Here is a 16752-nt window from a genome sequence, read left to right as displayed (position 1 = left end):
CTACTGTGTAACTTTGGGCAAGTCTGTTTCCCTCTCTGAACTCTCTCTAAAAGGAAGACGCAGTATTAGGTACCAGGTAATTCCAAGTGTCCTTGCCAGGCCTTTCCCAATGTCTTGTTCCTTTTTCCCGTCCGTGCAAAAGATGGTACAAAATCTATGGTTGTGCTGCAGTGAGGACAGGGAACACCCAACACCCGGGACAAGGAACCCCAGGGCAACAATGCTGGTGTGGACTTGGAGGGTGAGAGGGGTGGTGTAGGTTAAGACTGCTGGGAAATGGGCCATGACTGTCTTTGTCCTGCAGAGGTGACAGCTTGCTACAGCATGCAGATCCAAGGCTCCAGCCCCCTCCTGCACTGAAGGTTCTGTGAGGTTGGGCAAACTCCTTAACCCAGGCCAGTGCCTCAGTCTTCCCAACTGCAAAGTGGGTTGCATGCTGCCTGGTACTGGAGGTAAGGCGCCCGCTGTGTAGCAGGGGCTTCATAAAGCCTTGTTTTTATCGTTGGTGGCGGTGTTGGCGTTCTTCTGAAAGGAGCACCTTGAGGAATGCTAACCTCTGAAAGGACAAACACAGTCGAGGCCCCTTCCCAGCTCTGGCAAAGAGCACAACACATTCTGGGCTGCCTTCGTTTCAGCTACATTTAATTTGTCAGATTTTTGACAGACGTCTAAATTATACATTGAATTTTCCACATGACCAAATACCACGTCCCTTCCTTTGATTATCATTTTCAAAAGGGACTATAAAAAAAGAACCTTTCGATGGATCCGACTGAACCCTGCCACCACATGGAGTGCAGAGCTAAAAATAAAAGGAAGTCAGAACTGGCCCCTGAGAAGGAAAGAGAAATCAAAGCAAACTCTGACGGGAATCAAGGGACGCGTCCTGGCGAGGGTGACATAGTGTCACCCTCCAGGCCAGGCCGGATCAGGAGCGGCCGACAGGGAGGGTGGGGCACCGAGTGGCACAAAAATAGCCACCGCTTTAGCCCAGAGGGGAATAAAGAAATTTGTCAAAAGCCAGGAGAGAGAGAAGTGGAGTTGGGAGGGAGGGAGGGGCAGGACCACGTCCTTCCAGCAGTTTCGGGAGCAGCGGACTTCTTCCACCCGGGCACATTTCTACCCGCCGGCACAATCGCTGACTTTCAGCTGTGCGCCGACATGTTCCCCAGCTCAGCCCACATCAATGACACCCTTGTTTCCATAGTAACCACGGGAGAGTGAAGGGGAAAGGGTGTGCGGCGCGGGGCGCGGGAGCCAGCCTCTGGGAGCCGCGCCGGGGCGGTCGCGGCCGGGGAGGGGGCCAGTGCCGCTGGGGCGCGGGGCCGTGGGGGGGGGGACGCCAGGCCGGGTGTCCCCGCTCTGGCTTCAAATTCCATCTTCTGGTCCCGGCCACAGCGGTGGGGTGGGGCTGGGAGGGAGAGAGGGCTTTAGAGGCGTTTTGTTTTTCACAAACGGGAGCTTTCAAACTCCGCAGTTTTCAGGCTTCGCTCCTCTCCCCCACGAGCCCCTGGAGGCTTCAGCAGGGCCCGGAGGGCAGATGAAAGCTGGCGACATCCGCAATGGCTCTGTCTTGAGCTGAAAGGCCAATCTGAGCGTTCGCAGAGGCTGTTATCAGAGGAGGGCAAGTGGCTTCTGCGGGCTGGCCGAGGCCTTGGGAGGGCTCTTTCAAACAGTTCCCTGAGTTGGTGGTGAAAGAACAAAAATATTTCACAGACCATGCACGGCCGAGCCAAAGTTCCATGTCACAGCGCTCCAAATTGCAGACCTCAAAGCAGGCGTTTTGCCCCTCAGGTAACATCCCTGGTGCACTCTCTGGAGGGAGAAACCATCTTCCAGCACTAGAGCCGCATTTCCAGCCTGACAGAAGAGGGATTTCTGGTTCCTTATCGTTCTGTTTTGCCTCCGTTCGAAGCCAGCGAGGCACCTGGGCGAGACGGAGAAGCCAGGCCAGGAGGCTGCAGGGAGCGACCAGCCCAGTGGTTTAAGAAGCCTCACCCTCTTTTGTTTTGCAAGTCCTTACTGGTCTGTCCACAGCAACCCCAGGGCACCTTTTCGAGTCTGGCGTTGTGAATGACTTTCACCCCAGACGGTCTTTGAAGCTGGCCATGCCGCAGCCTCTGCAGCCTCGGCTGCACAACTTCGTCCAAAAAAAAAAAAAAAAAGCTGGGACCCGAGGGCCCGGGGCTGGAGTGGCCGCTTCGGTCTGCTCCAATGCCCCGGTGGGTTTGGGAAGGGCCACCTCTCAGGATGAGAAGGCGGCTGGCCTCCTGGGACCCCCTAGCTCCCAAACAGTCTCATGCACACTCTGAAAACCCCGGAGCTCAGGCACCAGAGCAGAGCTCAGTTCAGGAGCCCAGGGTTGCGCGGCGGCCTGCGCCGACGCGGGAGCGGGCAGCTCCTCCGGCTCAGGGAGACACGCTCTCTTTGCCCTTCTCTCCTCTCCGCCCTTAGAGGCCCGTTTTGCTGAGCCGAGGCAGGGGACAGCAGCAGCTGGGGTGACTCTGGCTCCCCGGGGCCTGGCCCAGCAATCACGCACACCCATGTTCTTCCCAGCAGCAAACCCTCTCCACCCGCCAGCATCCCACACCACCGAGTTGCCAGCACTGTAAAAATTGATCTCTTCTAAAAATCGATCTGCCAGCCTTTTCTCAGTGGAGCAGGTTCATGGTAAAGCCGCATTTATTTTTAAAATCTGATAGCAGCGGCCTATTGTGATCATTTAAACAGAATTCTTTGAGCTTTAGAAATCCCTTCTATAGGACGGCCGTGGAGAAGCCAGCTAATCTCAGAGTCGGAGGCTCACTGCTTCACTGAACTGGAGAAAGCCTGTTTACGCTAGTCTGAGCCCTCGATGTGAGGGCTTTTTAAGGACCTTGTAATTTTTCTGGAATTAAACCTCCCACCTCTCCTTACATTCCAGATGTCATTACAGTCAAAAGTCATAAGAATTTGCATCCCTGTGTGGCTGGCCAGCGGGGTTAGGGGGGTGGGGACGAGGTATGTTTCTGTGGTGACTTGTTTGCAAGAAAGGTTTTTTTCCCTCTCTTCCCAAAGGGTGAGGATTACATACACAGTCTCCTACCTGCATGACAAGATGGTTTAATCATCTGCTATCCCTCCCCTCCCCCCACCAGCCGCTTCCCACCCTAGCTCGGTGATGGTGAAAATCACTGCCCAGCACCAGCAAACACTGTCTGTGGTTTCGGAGCCATGGGTGGGGGGTAGGGAGGAATGTAAGGGACAGGTCAGGAAATAAATGAATGCAGCATAAGCTGCTTCTTCCTCTTTTCCTTTCTTTTTTTCTTTTTTTTTTCTGAAAGAAAAAGCCCACTGGAATTGTCTAAACTGCAATGTAATCTCTTGCTCATTTAAAAGATCTCATTTTCTAATCATGTGCTTTGAGACATTTAATACTATTTCAATTATGCAGAGGAAATAATATAATTCCTTTATTTGAAAAATGATACTGAACCTCAGAGATCAGTTAAATCTACTGCTGGAATGGGGATTCTTTTTAAACTGTGTTGTTCCCTCTCTTCAAACAGCTGTAGCTGCACACAGATGGAAAAACATTTGGTCAGAAAGCAGCAAATTAGTGTTTTTCAGGACAGAATTCAGCTCCCGCAGCTCCTGCGTCTCTCCGTTCGGCTAGATTTTATTTCTTCTTTGCATTGACATTTTTGCAGACCCAGTTCATGCCGTCCTTTGAGGGAAATGGGCAGAGAAAGGCAATATTAGTTGTAAGAAAGGCACCACACACTTAAGCCCAGGCCTGGAGAGTGGGGGGGGGGGTGTCCCGGGTCCTCCCTTCCCCAACCTTGAGCTCCAGGGAGTTTACTTGCCCCAGGGGCCCACCTGGGTGACCAGAGACAGTGGCCTCCTGGGGAGGAGAAGGGGGATCTCTGAGAGCACAGGAGGGAGGTGGGAGGGGGAGTGCCCAGTGTCTGAACTTGAGATGGATCCTCAGGAACTCCCTCTGAAAAAATAAACACATCTGCCTGGACCCAAGGCCTGATTGAAGAGCTATCAGAGATTCCAGCCATTTTTGGCTTTTTCTGAAAGCTGACCTTTGCCAGGGCATTAAATTCAATAAGCCAGCCTTCTGGTGCCCCAGTGTGTTTACAGTGTGACAGTGTACACTTGGGTTAAATTAAATTCTTTTGGAAAAACAAACCGGCTGCAGTGTGTGTTACTGGACACACACTGGGGCAATGCGCGCTTACTTCCCTTCGTGTGGCACTACACACAGAGGTTTCAAAGGGCCGGCCTGATTCTTGCAGCTTTAAGCACTACCAAGCCGAGGGACCAGGGAGAAGGTTCCCTTAAAGGCACAGTGACCTTGAAAGTGTCCTCTCTTAGAAGGCTGGAGAGGGACAGGGGTAAAGACCACACAATGCCTACAGCCACCTGGCGGGCAGCGTGATTTCTTATAGATGCCAGGCCTGCCAGAGATGACCTCCTTTTCAACCCCCTCTGGAGCCATCCCTGAATGCTCTCCCTTTCCCCAGAGTCTCTCCGACCTTCAGGGCTGTGCGGAGTTCCCTCAGAAGCCCAGAGCAAAATCAAAGGAGGACGCTGCACGAATCCCTTTCCTCTGCATCTGTGACACATACTTGCTGAGGTCCCGGTCACATTGCACATCGCAGGGCATACATGACATGCAGAGCCCGCATTTCCTGTGACCATGGAGCTAGCAGTTGAACCTGAACAGCTGAGACAGCTTAAAGTAATAAATATCAGCTGACACCCTTGGCCGTTTGGAGCATTAATCCCATAAACAATACATCACTGCAAAACAAGCAGCAGGTATCCTATCTCCTGGCTAATCTGACCATAACCTGAATTTACAGTGATTAAAACTCCGCCAGTTGCCATCAGAGCACTTGGGCAGGAGAACCAGATAATCCGTTGGCTGTCCCAAGGCAGACCTCAGGGCGTTTGCCAAGACGTGGCTGGCCACCGCCCAAAGCCTGGAGGTGGACAGCACCTGGCAACAGTGGGGGCAAGGGTGGGGGGAGGCCGAGGTGGGAGAAGGGTGGACTCCAAGTGCGTCTCCAGTTACAACTGGGTCAGCTACTTACTGTGAAAAGCTGAGGCCAATTTTAAGACCGTTTTATGAAAAGGATTAATTTAAAGAGAAGCACGTTTAATTTTAGTAGCTAATTGGTTTCCAGGAAAAAAAAAAAGATCACCTGCCAGGAGACAAAAAAGATTTTACAAATAAAAGAGGGATGAATAAGATAACCATCTTCTCTATGCCTTCGAAGCTCAACAGCTCAGCGCTTGCGCAGCACTCTCCACCTTCAGGAACCCCGACAAACGCTGTCAAAGGTGTGCACCTCAATATTTTCTCCTCTAAAGAGACTTGCACATTTTATCACATCATCTTCTCAGAGAAGCAAGAACTGTGTTCCCACACTATACGAGTAGCAATTTTTTCCTCTTGTTTTATGGAGGATTATGGGGGGTTCTTTTATTATATGTAACTGAACATGAATGCAGTCTAAGAGATAGGAAAAATATTTACTCAGCTGCAGGAACCCAAGGCAGAATGTGGAGGGTGAGGGGCAGCTTCTTGCTGGGTATCTGTTATGGAGGCAGAGGGGATTGAAACCAGGGAGCCCTGCTGCGAGCCGGTGTCTTCCAGATGTCTGCGGGCGGGGGGCGGCAAAGCCCTTCCAGCCACAGTCTTGCCAACAGAGGGCGCTCAGAGGTTGGTCCCCACCAGCCGACCTGCGGGCCCGTGGGCCTCCACAGCTGCCACCTGTAACCTGGAGTGTGGGAAGCACGGGGAGGCTTAATAGGGACAGAGCCCCGGGGCTGCTCTGGCTCTCGGAGGCTGCCCTGGTCTGAAGTGTCTGGAGGTTGGGGAACGGTCCCTTTGCTGTCATTATGCAGCGGAGAACCTGAGCCGGAGGTAAGCGGTGCTGGGGAGGCCATAGTTACCGGGGAGGAAGCCTCCTCGGTCGAAGCAGGGCCAAGCTGTGCCAAGCCGCCCACTGGAAGGGAAAGACAGTGGTGGTGTCCACGAGCCCTGAGAGGAGGGTACGCGTCGGACTGGCCTGAGGTGGAGTTTACAGAACCGAGCGTGGAATCACGGTATCTGACCTACAGCAGACACTACACTTCTATCTTGAGATGAATCCTGTAACAACGCTGTGAGGTAGGGACTATTACGATTCCCACAGTCGGGAGGAGGAATGGGGACACGGAATCGTGGCAGGCAGACGCCGGCCGGGAGCGCAGGCCAGAGCTCCAGCCCCCGCGCCGCTTAGCCGGCCCCACTCCGCAGCGAAGGCCCCAAGCTTCGACAAGGCGGGAATCACCCCGAAGCTGGGAAAGGGAGAGATGCAGGTTCTTCGTCCTTACGGCTTCCCGCTGACGCGGGCCATGACACTGAAGGGACCCCAGCCAAGCACCCCGCACGGCTCTGCTGCCGCTCAGAGGGTGTCGCGGGCCGGTTTGGGTCACGTAACTCTCAAGACCCCCGGGCTGCCCGTGGAAGCCCGCATGTTTACGTAGGAACTACCTGCCCACCTCGGCCTGCAGTGGCCGCTCCTCACTCAGAACGAGACGTGGACCTTCTGCTCCGCGTGTCTACGCTAATGCACCCCATTGCACCCCACTGCCCTTGCCTGAATTTGGCGAGGCCTTGTTTTAAAAAAACAGATGACTGAGGAAAGGGGATTGTCTACTTGAAGCGGGTTACTGCTCTGCCTCCAGAGAAGGAAATGGACTCACAGGTTTGCTTAATGGTTGAACGTTTATTGTTAAAAACTGGTTTGACCAAATTTCTGCACATTGGATCTTCGTCACGGGATGACAGTCTTAGGGCACGGGTGGTGCTCCCCCGCACCTCCTCCTGACCAACCTTGCTGAAACCCAACTTGAATTGATTAGCTTCAGTTCAATAATAGAGACTAAATAGAGTCCTTGAACCTCAAATACTGAGCTTTGTTTAGCGTCATGGAAAGGAAAACAATTTGACATTTTACCATGTCATATTATTTCCTACGATAAACACTGGGAAAAATACAAGGCTGCCCCTAACCATCTGGGTGGAAATGGAGGAGTCCTGGACCCCTACGCTCCAAGACTGAAGGTGCGATGCCCCTTTCTTTTTTTAAAAATGTTATTTATTTGAGAGAGAGAGAGAAAGAGAGAGCAAGCACAAGCTGGGGGTGGGGGCGGGCAAGAGAAGGAGAAGCAGGCTCCCCACTGAGCAGGGAGCCTGATGCGGGACTCCATCCCAGGACCCCGGGATCATGACCTGAGCTGAAGGCAGACAGTTAACCGACTGAGCCACCCAGGCGCCCCACGATGCCCCTGTCTATGGGAAGAGTGGCTTCTGACTGCACTGCTCCTTTGAACCTGTTCTTTCTCCCAGGCCCTGATACCCAGCCACGGTTGGGTGGGCCTGGTTTTAAACGTCATGAGGACTACACGGTCATACCGGTAATTGCTTTAAGATGACGAGGCGCTCAGACCCCTGCTGAGCATCACAGCCTATCCCGTCACGGGGCCCCAAGGGTCAGGGAGCAGCAGGATGGAGCCTACGTAAAACACTGCGCACTATTAATATTTTTTCTGGTGACCAAGGGTACTGCACCAGAGAGGTAGCAGAATCACATGTTCCGAGTTTGCTTTCTTGGCCTATAGAGAGCTTTGAAAATTTAAAAATAACCCTAAGGTCTGACTTGTAGATAAGCAGTTCCATGTACACTTGGAGTCAAAAATAACTGACGTCAGGCCTTAGAAAGGAGTGGTAAATGTCGTTTTTTAAAATATTGAAATTCTGTTGGCTTATTAAGGGAAAGTCCCCTAGATCAAGGAAGAAAAGTAACAAAACCCAGAAACCTGGCTGGAGAGTGTTTCGTGGCCATGCGTAAAGTGCTCGGAAGCCAGCTCCCACGTCAGGCGGGGCTGCGGTTGCCGCTGGTCCTTTCTATGTCGGTGAGAGGACTGTAAACCAGCTCACTACTGTTCAGAGAAGGCAGATCGGGAATGTGGGAGAGAGGCGGGAGAGAAGGGGAGCGTCAAGCGGAGGGCATGGAGAGCAGTCCGCAGGGAAACCTGTGCGCTCACAGCTACTGGTGTGGGCAGGCCTGTTACGACTGAGGCTAGAGGCCAGGCTGAAACTGCTGACCTCTGCTTTGAAAGGAAATTTTAATTCACTATAATTTTAATTAAACACACACAGCGTTGTAGAGAGGGAATATCCTCAACCACCTGAAACTACACGAGCAGAGGAGAGCCGTGCTTCGGGGTTCCAGGGGAAGAGGGACTGATTCGTCCACCTTTCTCTGGCTCTAAGCCAGATCCTTTGTTCACCATTTTCTAGACACACAGGGGAAAGACGAGAGTCCTGCAGCTCAATGCTGTGCACGGGGGCAGGGCCTAGCCCCAGGGGCCCGGAGGGCGGCTGCCCCCATGTCTGTAAGGCAGTCTGGCCGCGGGGGCTGCAGGTTTCCCATCCCAGACATATTTTAGTTTCTCCTCTCTGCATTCAGCTCCTTGACATAACTGAGTCTCTTCTGATCACTCCTCTGGATTATGGCCTCTAGCAGGACAGAGTTTCCAAGACCGATGTTCTCCTTTAGCTTCTAGTGCCATTTACCTATGCTCTGCTCTTGACGGTTTCCCGTGAAAACCTGCTTTAATCACATGACGGCCTGGCCTCCTCATCACCATCAATGAGGCAAAGAAAGACCTGTTCTGAACGCTCCCGAAGCCCTCAGAAGTCCACTTCCATACCCAGGGCAGCGGCTGTTGAACCACATGTGGACCGCACATATTTATTTGCCTTCAGAATATTAGGCAGAACAAGAACCTCAAATCATTCCCAGGAATCACTAACTTTCATAATCTCTAATCATGTTCAAGTTGAAGCTACTCCGCTGAGGAGAAGGGATGTAGCTGCCCTATCAGGCCAGAGGGTTTAGCTCACCATCCGGGGGATCTGAGGCTGCAGCTTGGCCCGCCCACCTGAGGGGGTGACTGATCGGTAGGAGACAGGTCTGACAAATGCATTTAGCTGAAACACATATGCTCAGACACAGTGTAAGTAGGGACACTGTCTTTGAACACCTGAAACAGTAACAGAAATCCCAGGTCTTTTTAAAAAACCTTGGTATGTTTTCTTTCAGGGTCATTAGAGCTGTGGTGCCAGATGTTACTTGACCCATTTAATGTCTGGTCATTTTGGTAGGTTCGCCCGTTACCGACCAGTTTTCAGGGGGTAGTGGGTGGAAGAGTGGGAGGATAGAGTGGGAGGATGAAATAGGAATAAGGGAATTTTAGTAATTATTACACAGTATCCATGCCTGAAAGTGATCTTAGGGACATTTTTCTAGTGACGTCTTTCATTTTGAGGAATACTTAAAGCCTTAATTAATCAGAATCATTAAAGGCCTGCACTTGAACTAAGCAATGCAGGAAAAGAATTCCAAGTAAGTGACTCTTTTTAAAGTGAAAACCAAGAAACTGGCTGAGTGGGCAGGAGCTGAGGTCAGAGGCATTACCTGAGGGAGGGACATGGTCAATCAGCGCCTCACAATGAAAAAGCGTTTCCACAGAAAACTCCCCGACCTTTCTCCAGTCCCCAAAGGTTACCATTAAAGGACAATAGACAGCAGATTCCCTTCTTAATTAACATTTTTATTAAATAACCCATTTCAAATAATGGTTAAATTCTCTAAATTTATATCATTCTATTAACCATAATCTAATCTCATTAACCTTGAAATCCCAGTCTTAACTACCCAATTCTATACACCATGGTACTATCTACTAAACTAATTAAGTGACCTTCAAACTATTTCTCCTCCATATAAAATCATTATTTTTCTTGTTCACAGTTCTTTGTTGTATCTCTCTTGATATCATTTCCTGTGAACCTGGTTGCTGAAGGTCCCTGATTTGAGAAGAACTTTCTGCACAAAATCAAACCACACATGACATCTCACTTTGATTCAAACTGGTTGATTTTAAAGCCCTCCCTTGCCTACCCCCCAACCTCAGTCTGATAGCTCACTGCCTCTTTTTTTGCATAAAGATCCTGTGAGTTAAAGAGAACTCCACTTCTATGGTGGTTGACACAGCCACCAACACAGCTCTCTACCCTCCTAATCTCTGCCTGACTCGAGTGGGGCAGTGGGGGAGTGGGGGCTGGGCAGACAGGAGTGCTCCCTCCCAAGCTCCAGGCTCCTCTGACGAAGCACCCTTGCCTTGAATGCCAATACTCTAAATACTGATTCTAGATAACTCTAGCCCTCCTTTTGACATCCCTAAGGCTGGCTGAAGAAAACAAGAGCCTCACTGTTAATTCCAGCTTTGCTTTTTTTTCCTTTCAACACTCCGGCCCAGGGAAGATTACAGAGCTGTCAATTCCCATTTTCTCAGGAGTTTTCTACTTTCCTTTTTTTTTTTTTTTAATTTTTAAGTTATACACCCAACTTGGGGCTCAAACTCACAACCCCAAGATCAAGAGTCGCACACTCTACCAACTGAGCCAACCAGGCACCCCTGTTCTCTACTTTCTATATTTGTGTTCTAAACCGTTTGGAGAGGCAGAATCCTCTTCCTGAAGTAGTTTGTACAAACACAAGAAAGCTATTATCCTTTCCTGGGCCGCCTCCACACCAAAATAACCTCAGGCCTCATGAATACCATTTTATGCACAATCCAGGGAACTGCCTTAGGCAAAACTTGGGTTTCTTTTTTTTAAGTGAGAAGCTAAATGAAATGATCAGATTTTACCCATCAAAAACATGCTGGGTTGTGGTTTACTCGTTGGACCAACTTGTAAATTAAGCTGAAAAATGCAGTTAATTTGAAACCTGGTAGAAATATAATCACATATGTGATTGCAATTTTATAGAAGAGGCTTGAGAAGAAAAAAAAAAGAACTATTAGTGCGATTAGTTCCTTTGTCAAGTGGGATTAGGGGAAAGGAAAGAACTTTTCAGTTTTTAGTTTTATATACTTGTACATGATTCATAATGAGAATATATTACTTTTATAGCCAGAGTCTAGGACGGAAGGAAATACCTAATACTGAACGCCTGCCCCCTCCTAAGCCGAAACCTCACAGAGGCCCACAGAGCTCTGGCATCTGTTCTGGGGACACAGCCGAGGGCCTCTCTGGCTACCTGAGAGCCGCCGCNGCCACCACACACACACACACACACACACACACACACACACGCACACACACACGTGCACAGAGAGCTTCCGAGGGCGCAGGTATCGAGGAGTCTGGAGGAGGAGGCGCTCGGCCAGCGTGGACTGGTCTGCCCTCTGATCTAGAGGCCCGGCAGAGAAGCCGGCTCCAGCGGTTCGTGTAACAAAAAAGAAAAAAAGCCAAAGCAGCAAACAGATGGAACGACTGAGATAATTCTTGGAAGTGATTATTTGATTGAGATAAAAGCAGTCAGGCAGTTTTAAGACCAATCAATGTCAAATGTCTTAGGAGACAGGGAAGAAGAGCATTAGAAGGGAAATGGAAAGAGGCTGCAGGACAAAAATGAAGAATCAAATCGCAACGAACCAAGTTGAGAGAAAAGCAAGCTGGCCGTGCTGTTGTGACACACGCCATATGGCAATGGGGGAAGATTCCGTTTCTTCAGATGTTGTTAATCCCCCCACAGCATCTTAGAGCAGTACTGTCTGGTTCTCACAGCACTGTGGCACTTCCCTGGCAGGTAGACCAGATGTTTAAATTGAGGCATGTCGGCATGCTGGGGCTCCAGAATAAAGAAGTCGCCCTGTCGACTGGTCTGAGGCTGCTTGGTGGGAAGCATCAGAGCTGAAACTGTTTCTCACTCTTTGAGGATGCAGGCTCTCAGGTAGCTGGGGTACAACCATTTTCTGCCCTAAATTAATATCAAATGAAGGGGGAGACTGCTCTTGCGGTTTATAGCTCCCTGGTATAAAGCATGGGGCTGTCAGCGGAAGCCTCCCAGTGGGAAACCAACCTGAAGCAGCAGGAAAGAGACACCAGCCCTGAGGGCAGGGGAGTTGGCCAAGAGAAAAATGAAAACACTTCTAGGATAACTGGTGTGCATGACTGTTGTCGGCCGGTACCTTGGGAGCACAAGTATTTAGCATCCGTAATAGTAGACACAACACAAAACCCCCAACCCAATCATCAAAGAATCCTAGTTAGAAAGCATCTTTGAAGGTCTTCTGTTCTGACCTCCTACCCAATGGGGTAGTTTGTCCCTCATGTGGGGTGGTTTATCTGTGGCTTTCCTGGAATAATGATTATCAGATTGGTTGCTAAGTAAAAAAGAACCAAACTCCTCCATGCCCTTCACATCCTGGAGCGGTTCANCTGCCAGTCAAAGGCTATTTGTTTCGTATCTTTTTCTATCTAGTTCAGTTCAACCAATGAGACAGACTACGCTGGTTGGGAGCCATGTTGCCAGGTAACCAAGCCTTCTCGTAATCTCACCTGAACGCCCTCTCCTGTGAGAGCTGAGCAGGACTGGATCTGCCAGACGCGGTCGCGGATGGTGTGCAGGTTTAGTCCTTCTGCGATTTCGGAGGCAGGGGCTGCCGTGAGCAAATCCTGCTTGTTAGCAAAGATGAGCACTGGCACACAACTTAGTTTTTCTTCCTCCAGTAATTCAGCTAGTTCCTGGATCATTTTGGGAATGGATGGGAAGGGAAGGATGAAATCTGTGATATTTAACCACGTACTTCTAACTAGAAAAAAACAGAAGTGTTAAGCTGATCAACTAGCAACTTCTAAGGGCAATGGTTCTCAGACTTGAGCCTGGGGAAGAATCCCCTGGCAGATTCCTGGGCCTACCCCAGAGATGCTGACTGTGGAAAGTCTGAGGTAGGGCCTAGGAATCTGCATTTCAACACACTCTGCAAGTGGCTCTGCTATGGATTCAGAGATCATACTTTGAGAAACAATGTTCAGAGGAGAACACAGTTGTGGATGGAGATTTAAAACGTACTCAAGGATATCTGCAAACGACTTTAAAGGCGCGCGCGCACACACACACGTTTTAAACTGAAAATGACAGTGACTTTGGAGATTATAATGCTGCTTCATCAGTCTCTACCTTCAAAGCCTGCATGCACGTGCACTGCACTTCATCAAACTCACATCCTGAAATGACTACCTTAGTTCGTCTGGCAATGTGTCTGATGTTTTGGTTGTTGGTTGGGGTCTTAACTGTATGTTGATTCTGTCTGCAATAAGCATAAGAGAGGATGTATATTTACCTACGAGGACTCACCTCTTCCCTATTAAACTCACATTTGAGCTACTTAGGACCCTTGAGCTGTCACAGGGAACTGGGTGGTTCAAGAGGCAGGTCATCCTATTAATACCCTTTACCTCTAAGCTCATGTTTAGCATTGCTTCACATGAGTGATGATATGAGAAATCATCAAGGTATGGAAAGGAGTTCTCAAACTAATTTTCAGGAAAAGGGAACATAAACATGGGGAATGCTACCTTGGAAGTTTAGGAAGAATGCCACCTGTGGTAGTTTAGGACACAGGCCAAGGACTCTGCACACTTGTCTAAAGAGGTCATTCTACTCCTTGCTTCTTATCAGTATACTCCATCAGGGTAAAATGGTCGATGCCCACTGCTTCTCTTTTTAAAATTGTGTACACGAATCTCACCGTGTAATCATGTTGACAAGTACTTTGCATGTGAAGCCATATTTGGGTTCAAAGTCTCTCTCTCTCTTGGCTTGGAAACAAGGGCAACTTAGTCTTGGCTTGCATATTTCCTCCCATCCCTTCAAATTTGTCAGAGGTACCCCTGGATCAATTAAGCCGCTATTGAAAAATGTACATAGAAATGACAAGTGAATTGTTCCTCTGGGTTCATTTCTAAGTGGCCTGGGAAGAGACCTGAAGAGCTTTTGGGCATGGTGGTAAGTTCCATTTGCTTATATCTTATTTATTTAATTTGACTAACACTAAAAGGCTGTAATCAAAAAATAGCTTAACGGACTCTCAACTAATTTTCTTTCAGGCAACCTTTATTTTTTATTTTTTTTGCAACTAGTATTTTTGCTTGCTTGCCAGAATGACTGGGTTGTTTAAGCTGCAAAGGTTAAACAAAAAATTCCTCCCTCGTTCTCATACATTTACAAGGTAGATTAATGAATACCCAGTTATTTGGAAAATATCTCAACAGAAGAATTATTTACCTGACCCGTCTCTTCAAATCTTTTTCTGTCTGCACTGTCAATTACATATATCTGTAAAGTAAAAGGAGAAGGTTACTTTATAAATGACGTAGAAGACGCAGAAGGAGCAGAGGATCCCCAGGCGGCAGATTTCTCATTAGCACAACTAAAGGAAACTGAACTGAAAACTCTTACCTCATCTATGGATGCAAAATAAACTAATTAATTGATTGATTGATTAAAGGGGGATACCCAGAAAATATGCCCAGCAAAGCTCCAAAGTAGATGTCAGGAGAGCCAAGAAGGATAAAAATAGGTACATTTATTGTGTATTCACTGAACATTCTTGCTTAGATTTACCCTATTAATCCTCACTATGACTCTGAGATAGATTTCATTATTTTCCCATTTTATACATAGATAAACATAAGCCCAAAGAAGTTAAGTATTATGCCCAAGTTCTAACAAGACTGGGATTCAAACTCAGGCCTACCGGACAGTAAAGTCCACAGGTGCTCTTGAGCTCTCTGCTGTTCTGCTTTCCAAATTGTCAGGAAGGGGTGGTGTTTTGAGGCATTTACAAGTACCACAGTCCTGGAGCATCATGGCTCTGAAAGTATATTCTGCAGTATTAACTGTACGCTGACTTCAGGTGCCAAGGTAGGAGACCCACTGATCTCCATTCCATTCCCACCTTCTCAGGCTTGCTGGGAGGTTAAGATCAAGAATTGGAAATAGCAAGGGCACAGGCTTTTCCAGAAGTAAGAGAAGTCTCGAAAGTCACCATAAATTATAAATCCCAAGGTTTCTTTCCCATCACTGTATTTTATTAATTGCATAAATAACATCCTATAATAACAATAAGGGAAATGAAGTAAGACCAAAGGAGAAAAATCGCCTATAGTTATAGAACCCAAACACATTAATTATTTTAATTTCTTGTGAAAGTTCCCTTCTAATTCTTCTTCATAATTAAAAAAGAAAATTATAGATATAATTTTGTTGGCCTTTTAAAAAAATATTATTTATTTAAGTAATCTCTACCCCCAATGTGGGGCTCTAACTCACGACCTTGAGATCAAGAGTCGCATGCTCCTCCGACTGAGCCTACCAGGTGCCCCTTGTAGGCCTTTTTTTTCCCCTTTCATTGAATGACATATTAAATGTTTTCCCAGTTGCTAATCTTAAAAATTATCAAATTTGCAAACTTTCTTTAAATAATTTAAAATTGTTATTAAACTAGTGGTATTATGAAAACACTCTTTTAAAAGAGCATATTCACTTAAAAACAACAAAAAACGGGACGCCTGGGTGGTTCAGTGGTTAAGCATCTGCCTTTGGCTCAGGTCATGATCCCAAGGTCCTGGGATCGAGTCCCACATTGGGCTCCCTGCTCCGTGGGGAACGTGCTTCTCCCTCTGCCTTCAGGTCCCCATGCTTGTGCTTTCTCTCTCTAAATAAATAAATAAAATCTTTACTAAAAACAAACAAAAACAAAAAACCACCTGCAAGTCTCACCTTTCCCTCCCTTCAGTTACATAAACTGGTACACTGTAATGCACACAGGCATTTCTGTATGCATGTCAAATAATTCTATGCTACTCCGAACATTTGCTCTCTTTTGAAAGAAAAATTAAAATTCCTTTGCTTGATGCTGTCTCATTTAGAGTTACTCGTGCTAAATATTATACCTGGAACCAAGTGTCAGCCTTTCCTCTGAAGAATACCCTATGTCTCTACCTATGTTTCTTTCATGGAGAATCACAGGAAGAGGAAAGATTTGCATGTTTGGTCTCGGTATTTTTTCTTTTTCTTTTTTTTTTTTTGCAGCCTTATTGTTGTTGTTGTTAATATTACTCTGACTCAATGTCAACACATGGATTAATGGGCTCTGCCCACAAATACTCCAGATTTGATACTGACTGTCTGATAAGTCAACATGAAGAACATGGTGGTAGCTCTGTTTTTCTCTGGGAGGGGCTGGCATTTTTCAAGTAGCAGGCATCGTATAAACATAGATGTGGAAAGAAGGAATGCAGTGGGAGAGTAAAGCTCGCTATATAGAGTGGATTGGAATTAGTGGGGAGTCTACAGTGGATTAGGATGACCTTCACTCAGGGAACAGTGCAAGAAGATGGGAGGGAGGGAGGGAGGGTCAGGTGATGGTAGGGGGGTGGTTTGGGCTCAGGGGGCTGCCTGAAGGTAGCGGGCAGGTCACTGGGCAAGAAAGTAATTACAAAGTAGGAAAAACTCTACTTGGGAGCAAAGGGTGTGAGTAAGAAGGTAAGAGTGGAAAGAGGAGGCTGAGACAGGTTGAGAAGACAAAGATACAGTTAAGAAACTGATGTTTGATATGATGAAACACAGACAACTGGAGAGAAAGGAGGAATGGAAAGATGGTTTAAATCACAAACAAGAAAGATCACCAAACACCAGAGTCCGAAGGTGAATGGGAAGACATTTTTAACTTAAAATTGCTAAATTACTTGCTATTTATTGCTTTGACAGGAAATTTTTGTTTGTTTAAAGATTTTATTTATATATTTGACAGAGAGAAAGAGACAGGGAACACAAGCAGGGGGAGTGC

General features: G+C 47.8%; 1 protein-coding gene across 1 annotated transcript in view; it reads right to left on the bottom strand.

Annotated features, from left to right (window-relative positions):
• Nucleotides 1-3436: 3436 nt before the first annotated feature.
• ARL3 (ADP ribosylation factor like GTPase 3) overlaps nucleotides 3437-16752 on the bottom strand; it is a 35050-nt gene continuing 21734 nt past the window's right edge. Inside the window, exons 4-6 of the mRNA XM_008710555.2 lie at nucleotides 14187-14237; nucleotides 12458-12643; nucleotides 3437-3706 (exon numbers count right to left, since the gene is read on the bottom strand). Coding sequence (XP_008708777.1) covers nucleotides 3659-3706; nucleotides 12458-12643; nucleotides 14187-14237 — 285 coding nt within the window. The 3' untranslated portion in view covers nucleotides 3437-3658. The remainder of the gene's footprint in view (nucleotides 3707-12457; nucleotides 12644-14186; nucleotides 14238-16752) is intronic.

This window comes from Ursus maritimus, unplaced genomic scaffold (genome assembly GCF_017311325.1).
Source record: "Ursus maritimus isolate PB19 unplaced genomic scaffold, ASM1731132v1 scaffold_7, whole genome shotgun sequence".
NCBI classification, from domain to species: Eukaryota; Metazoa; Chordata; class Mammalia; order Carnivora; family Ursidae; genus Ursus; species Ursus maritimus.
This window is presented reverse-complemented; position numbering and strand designations above follow the sequence as displayed.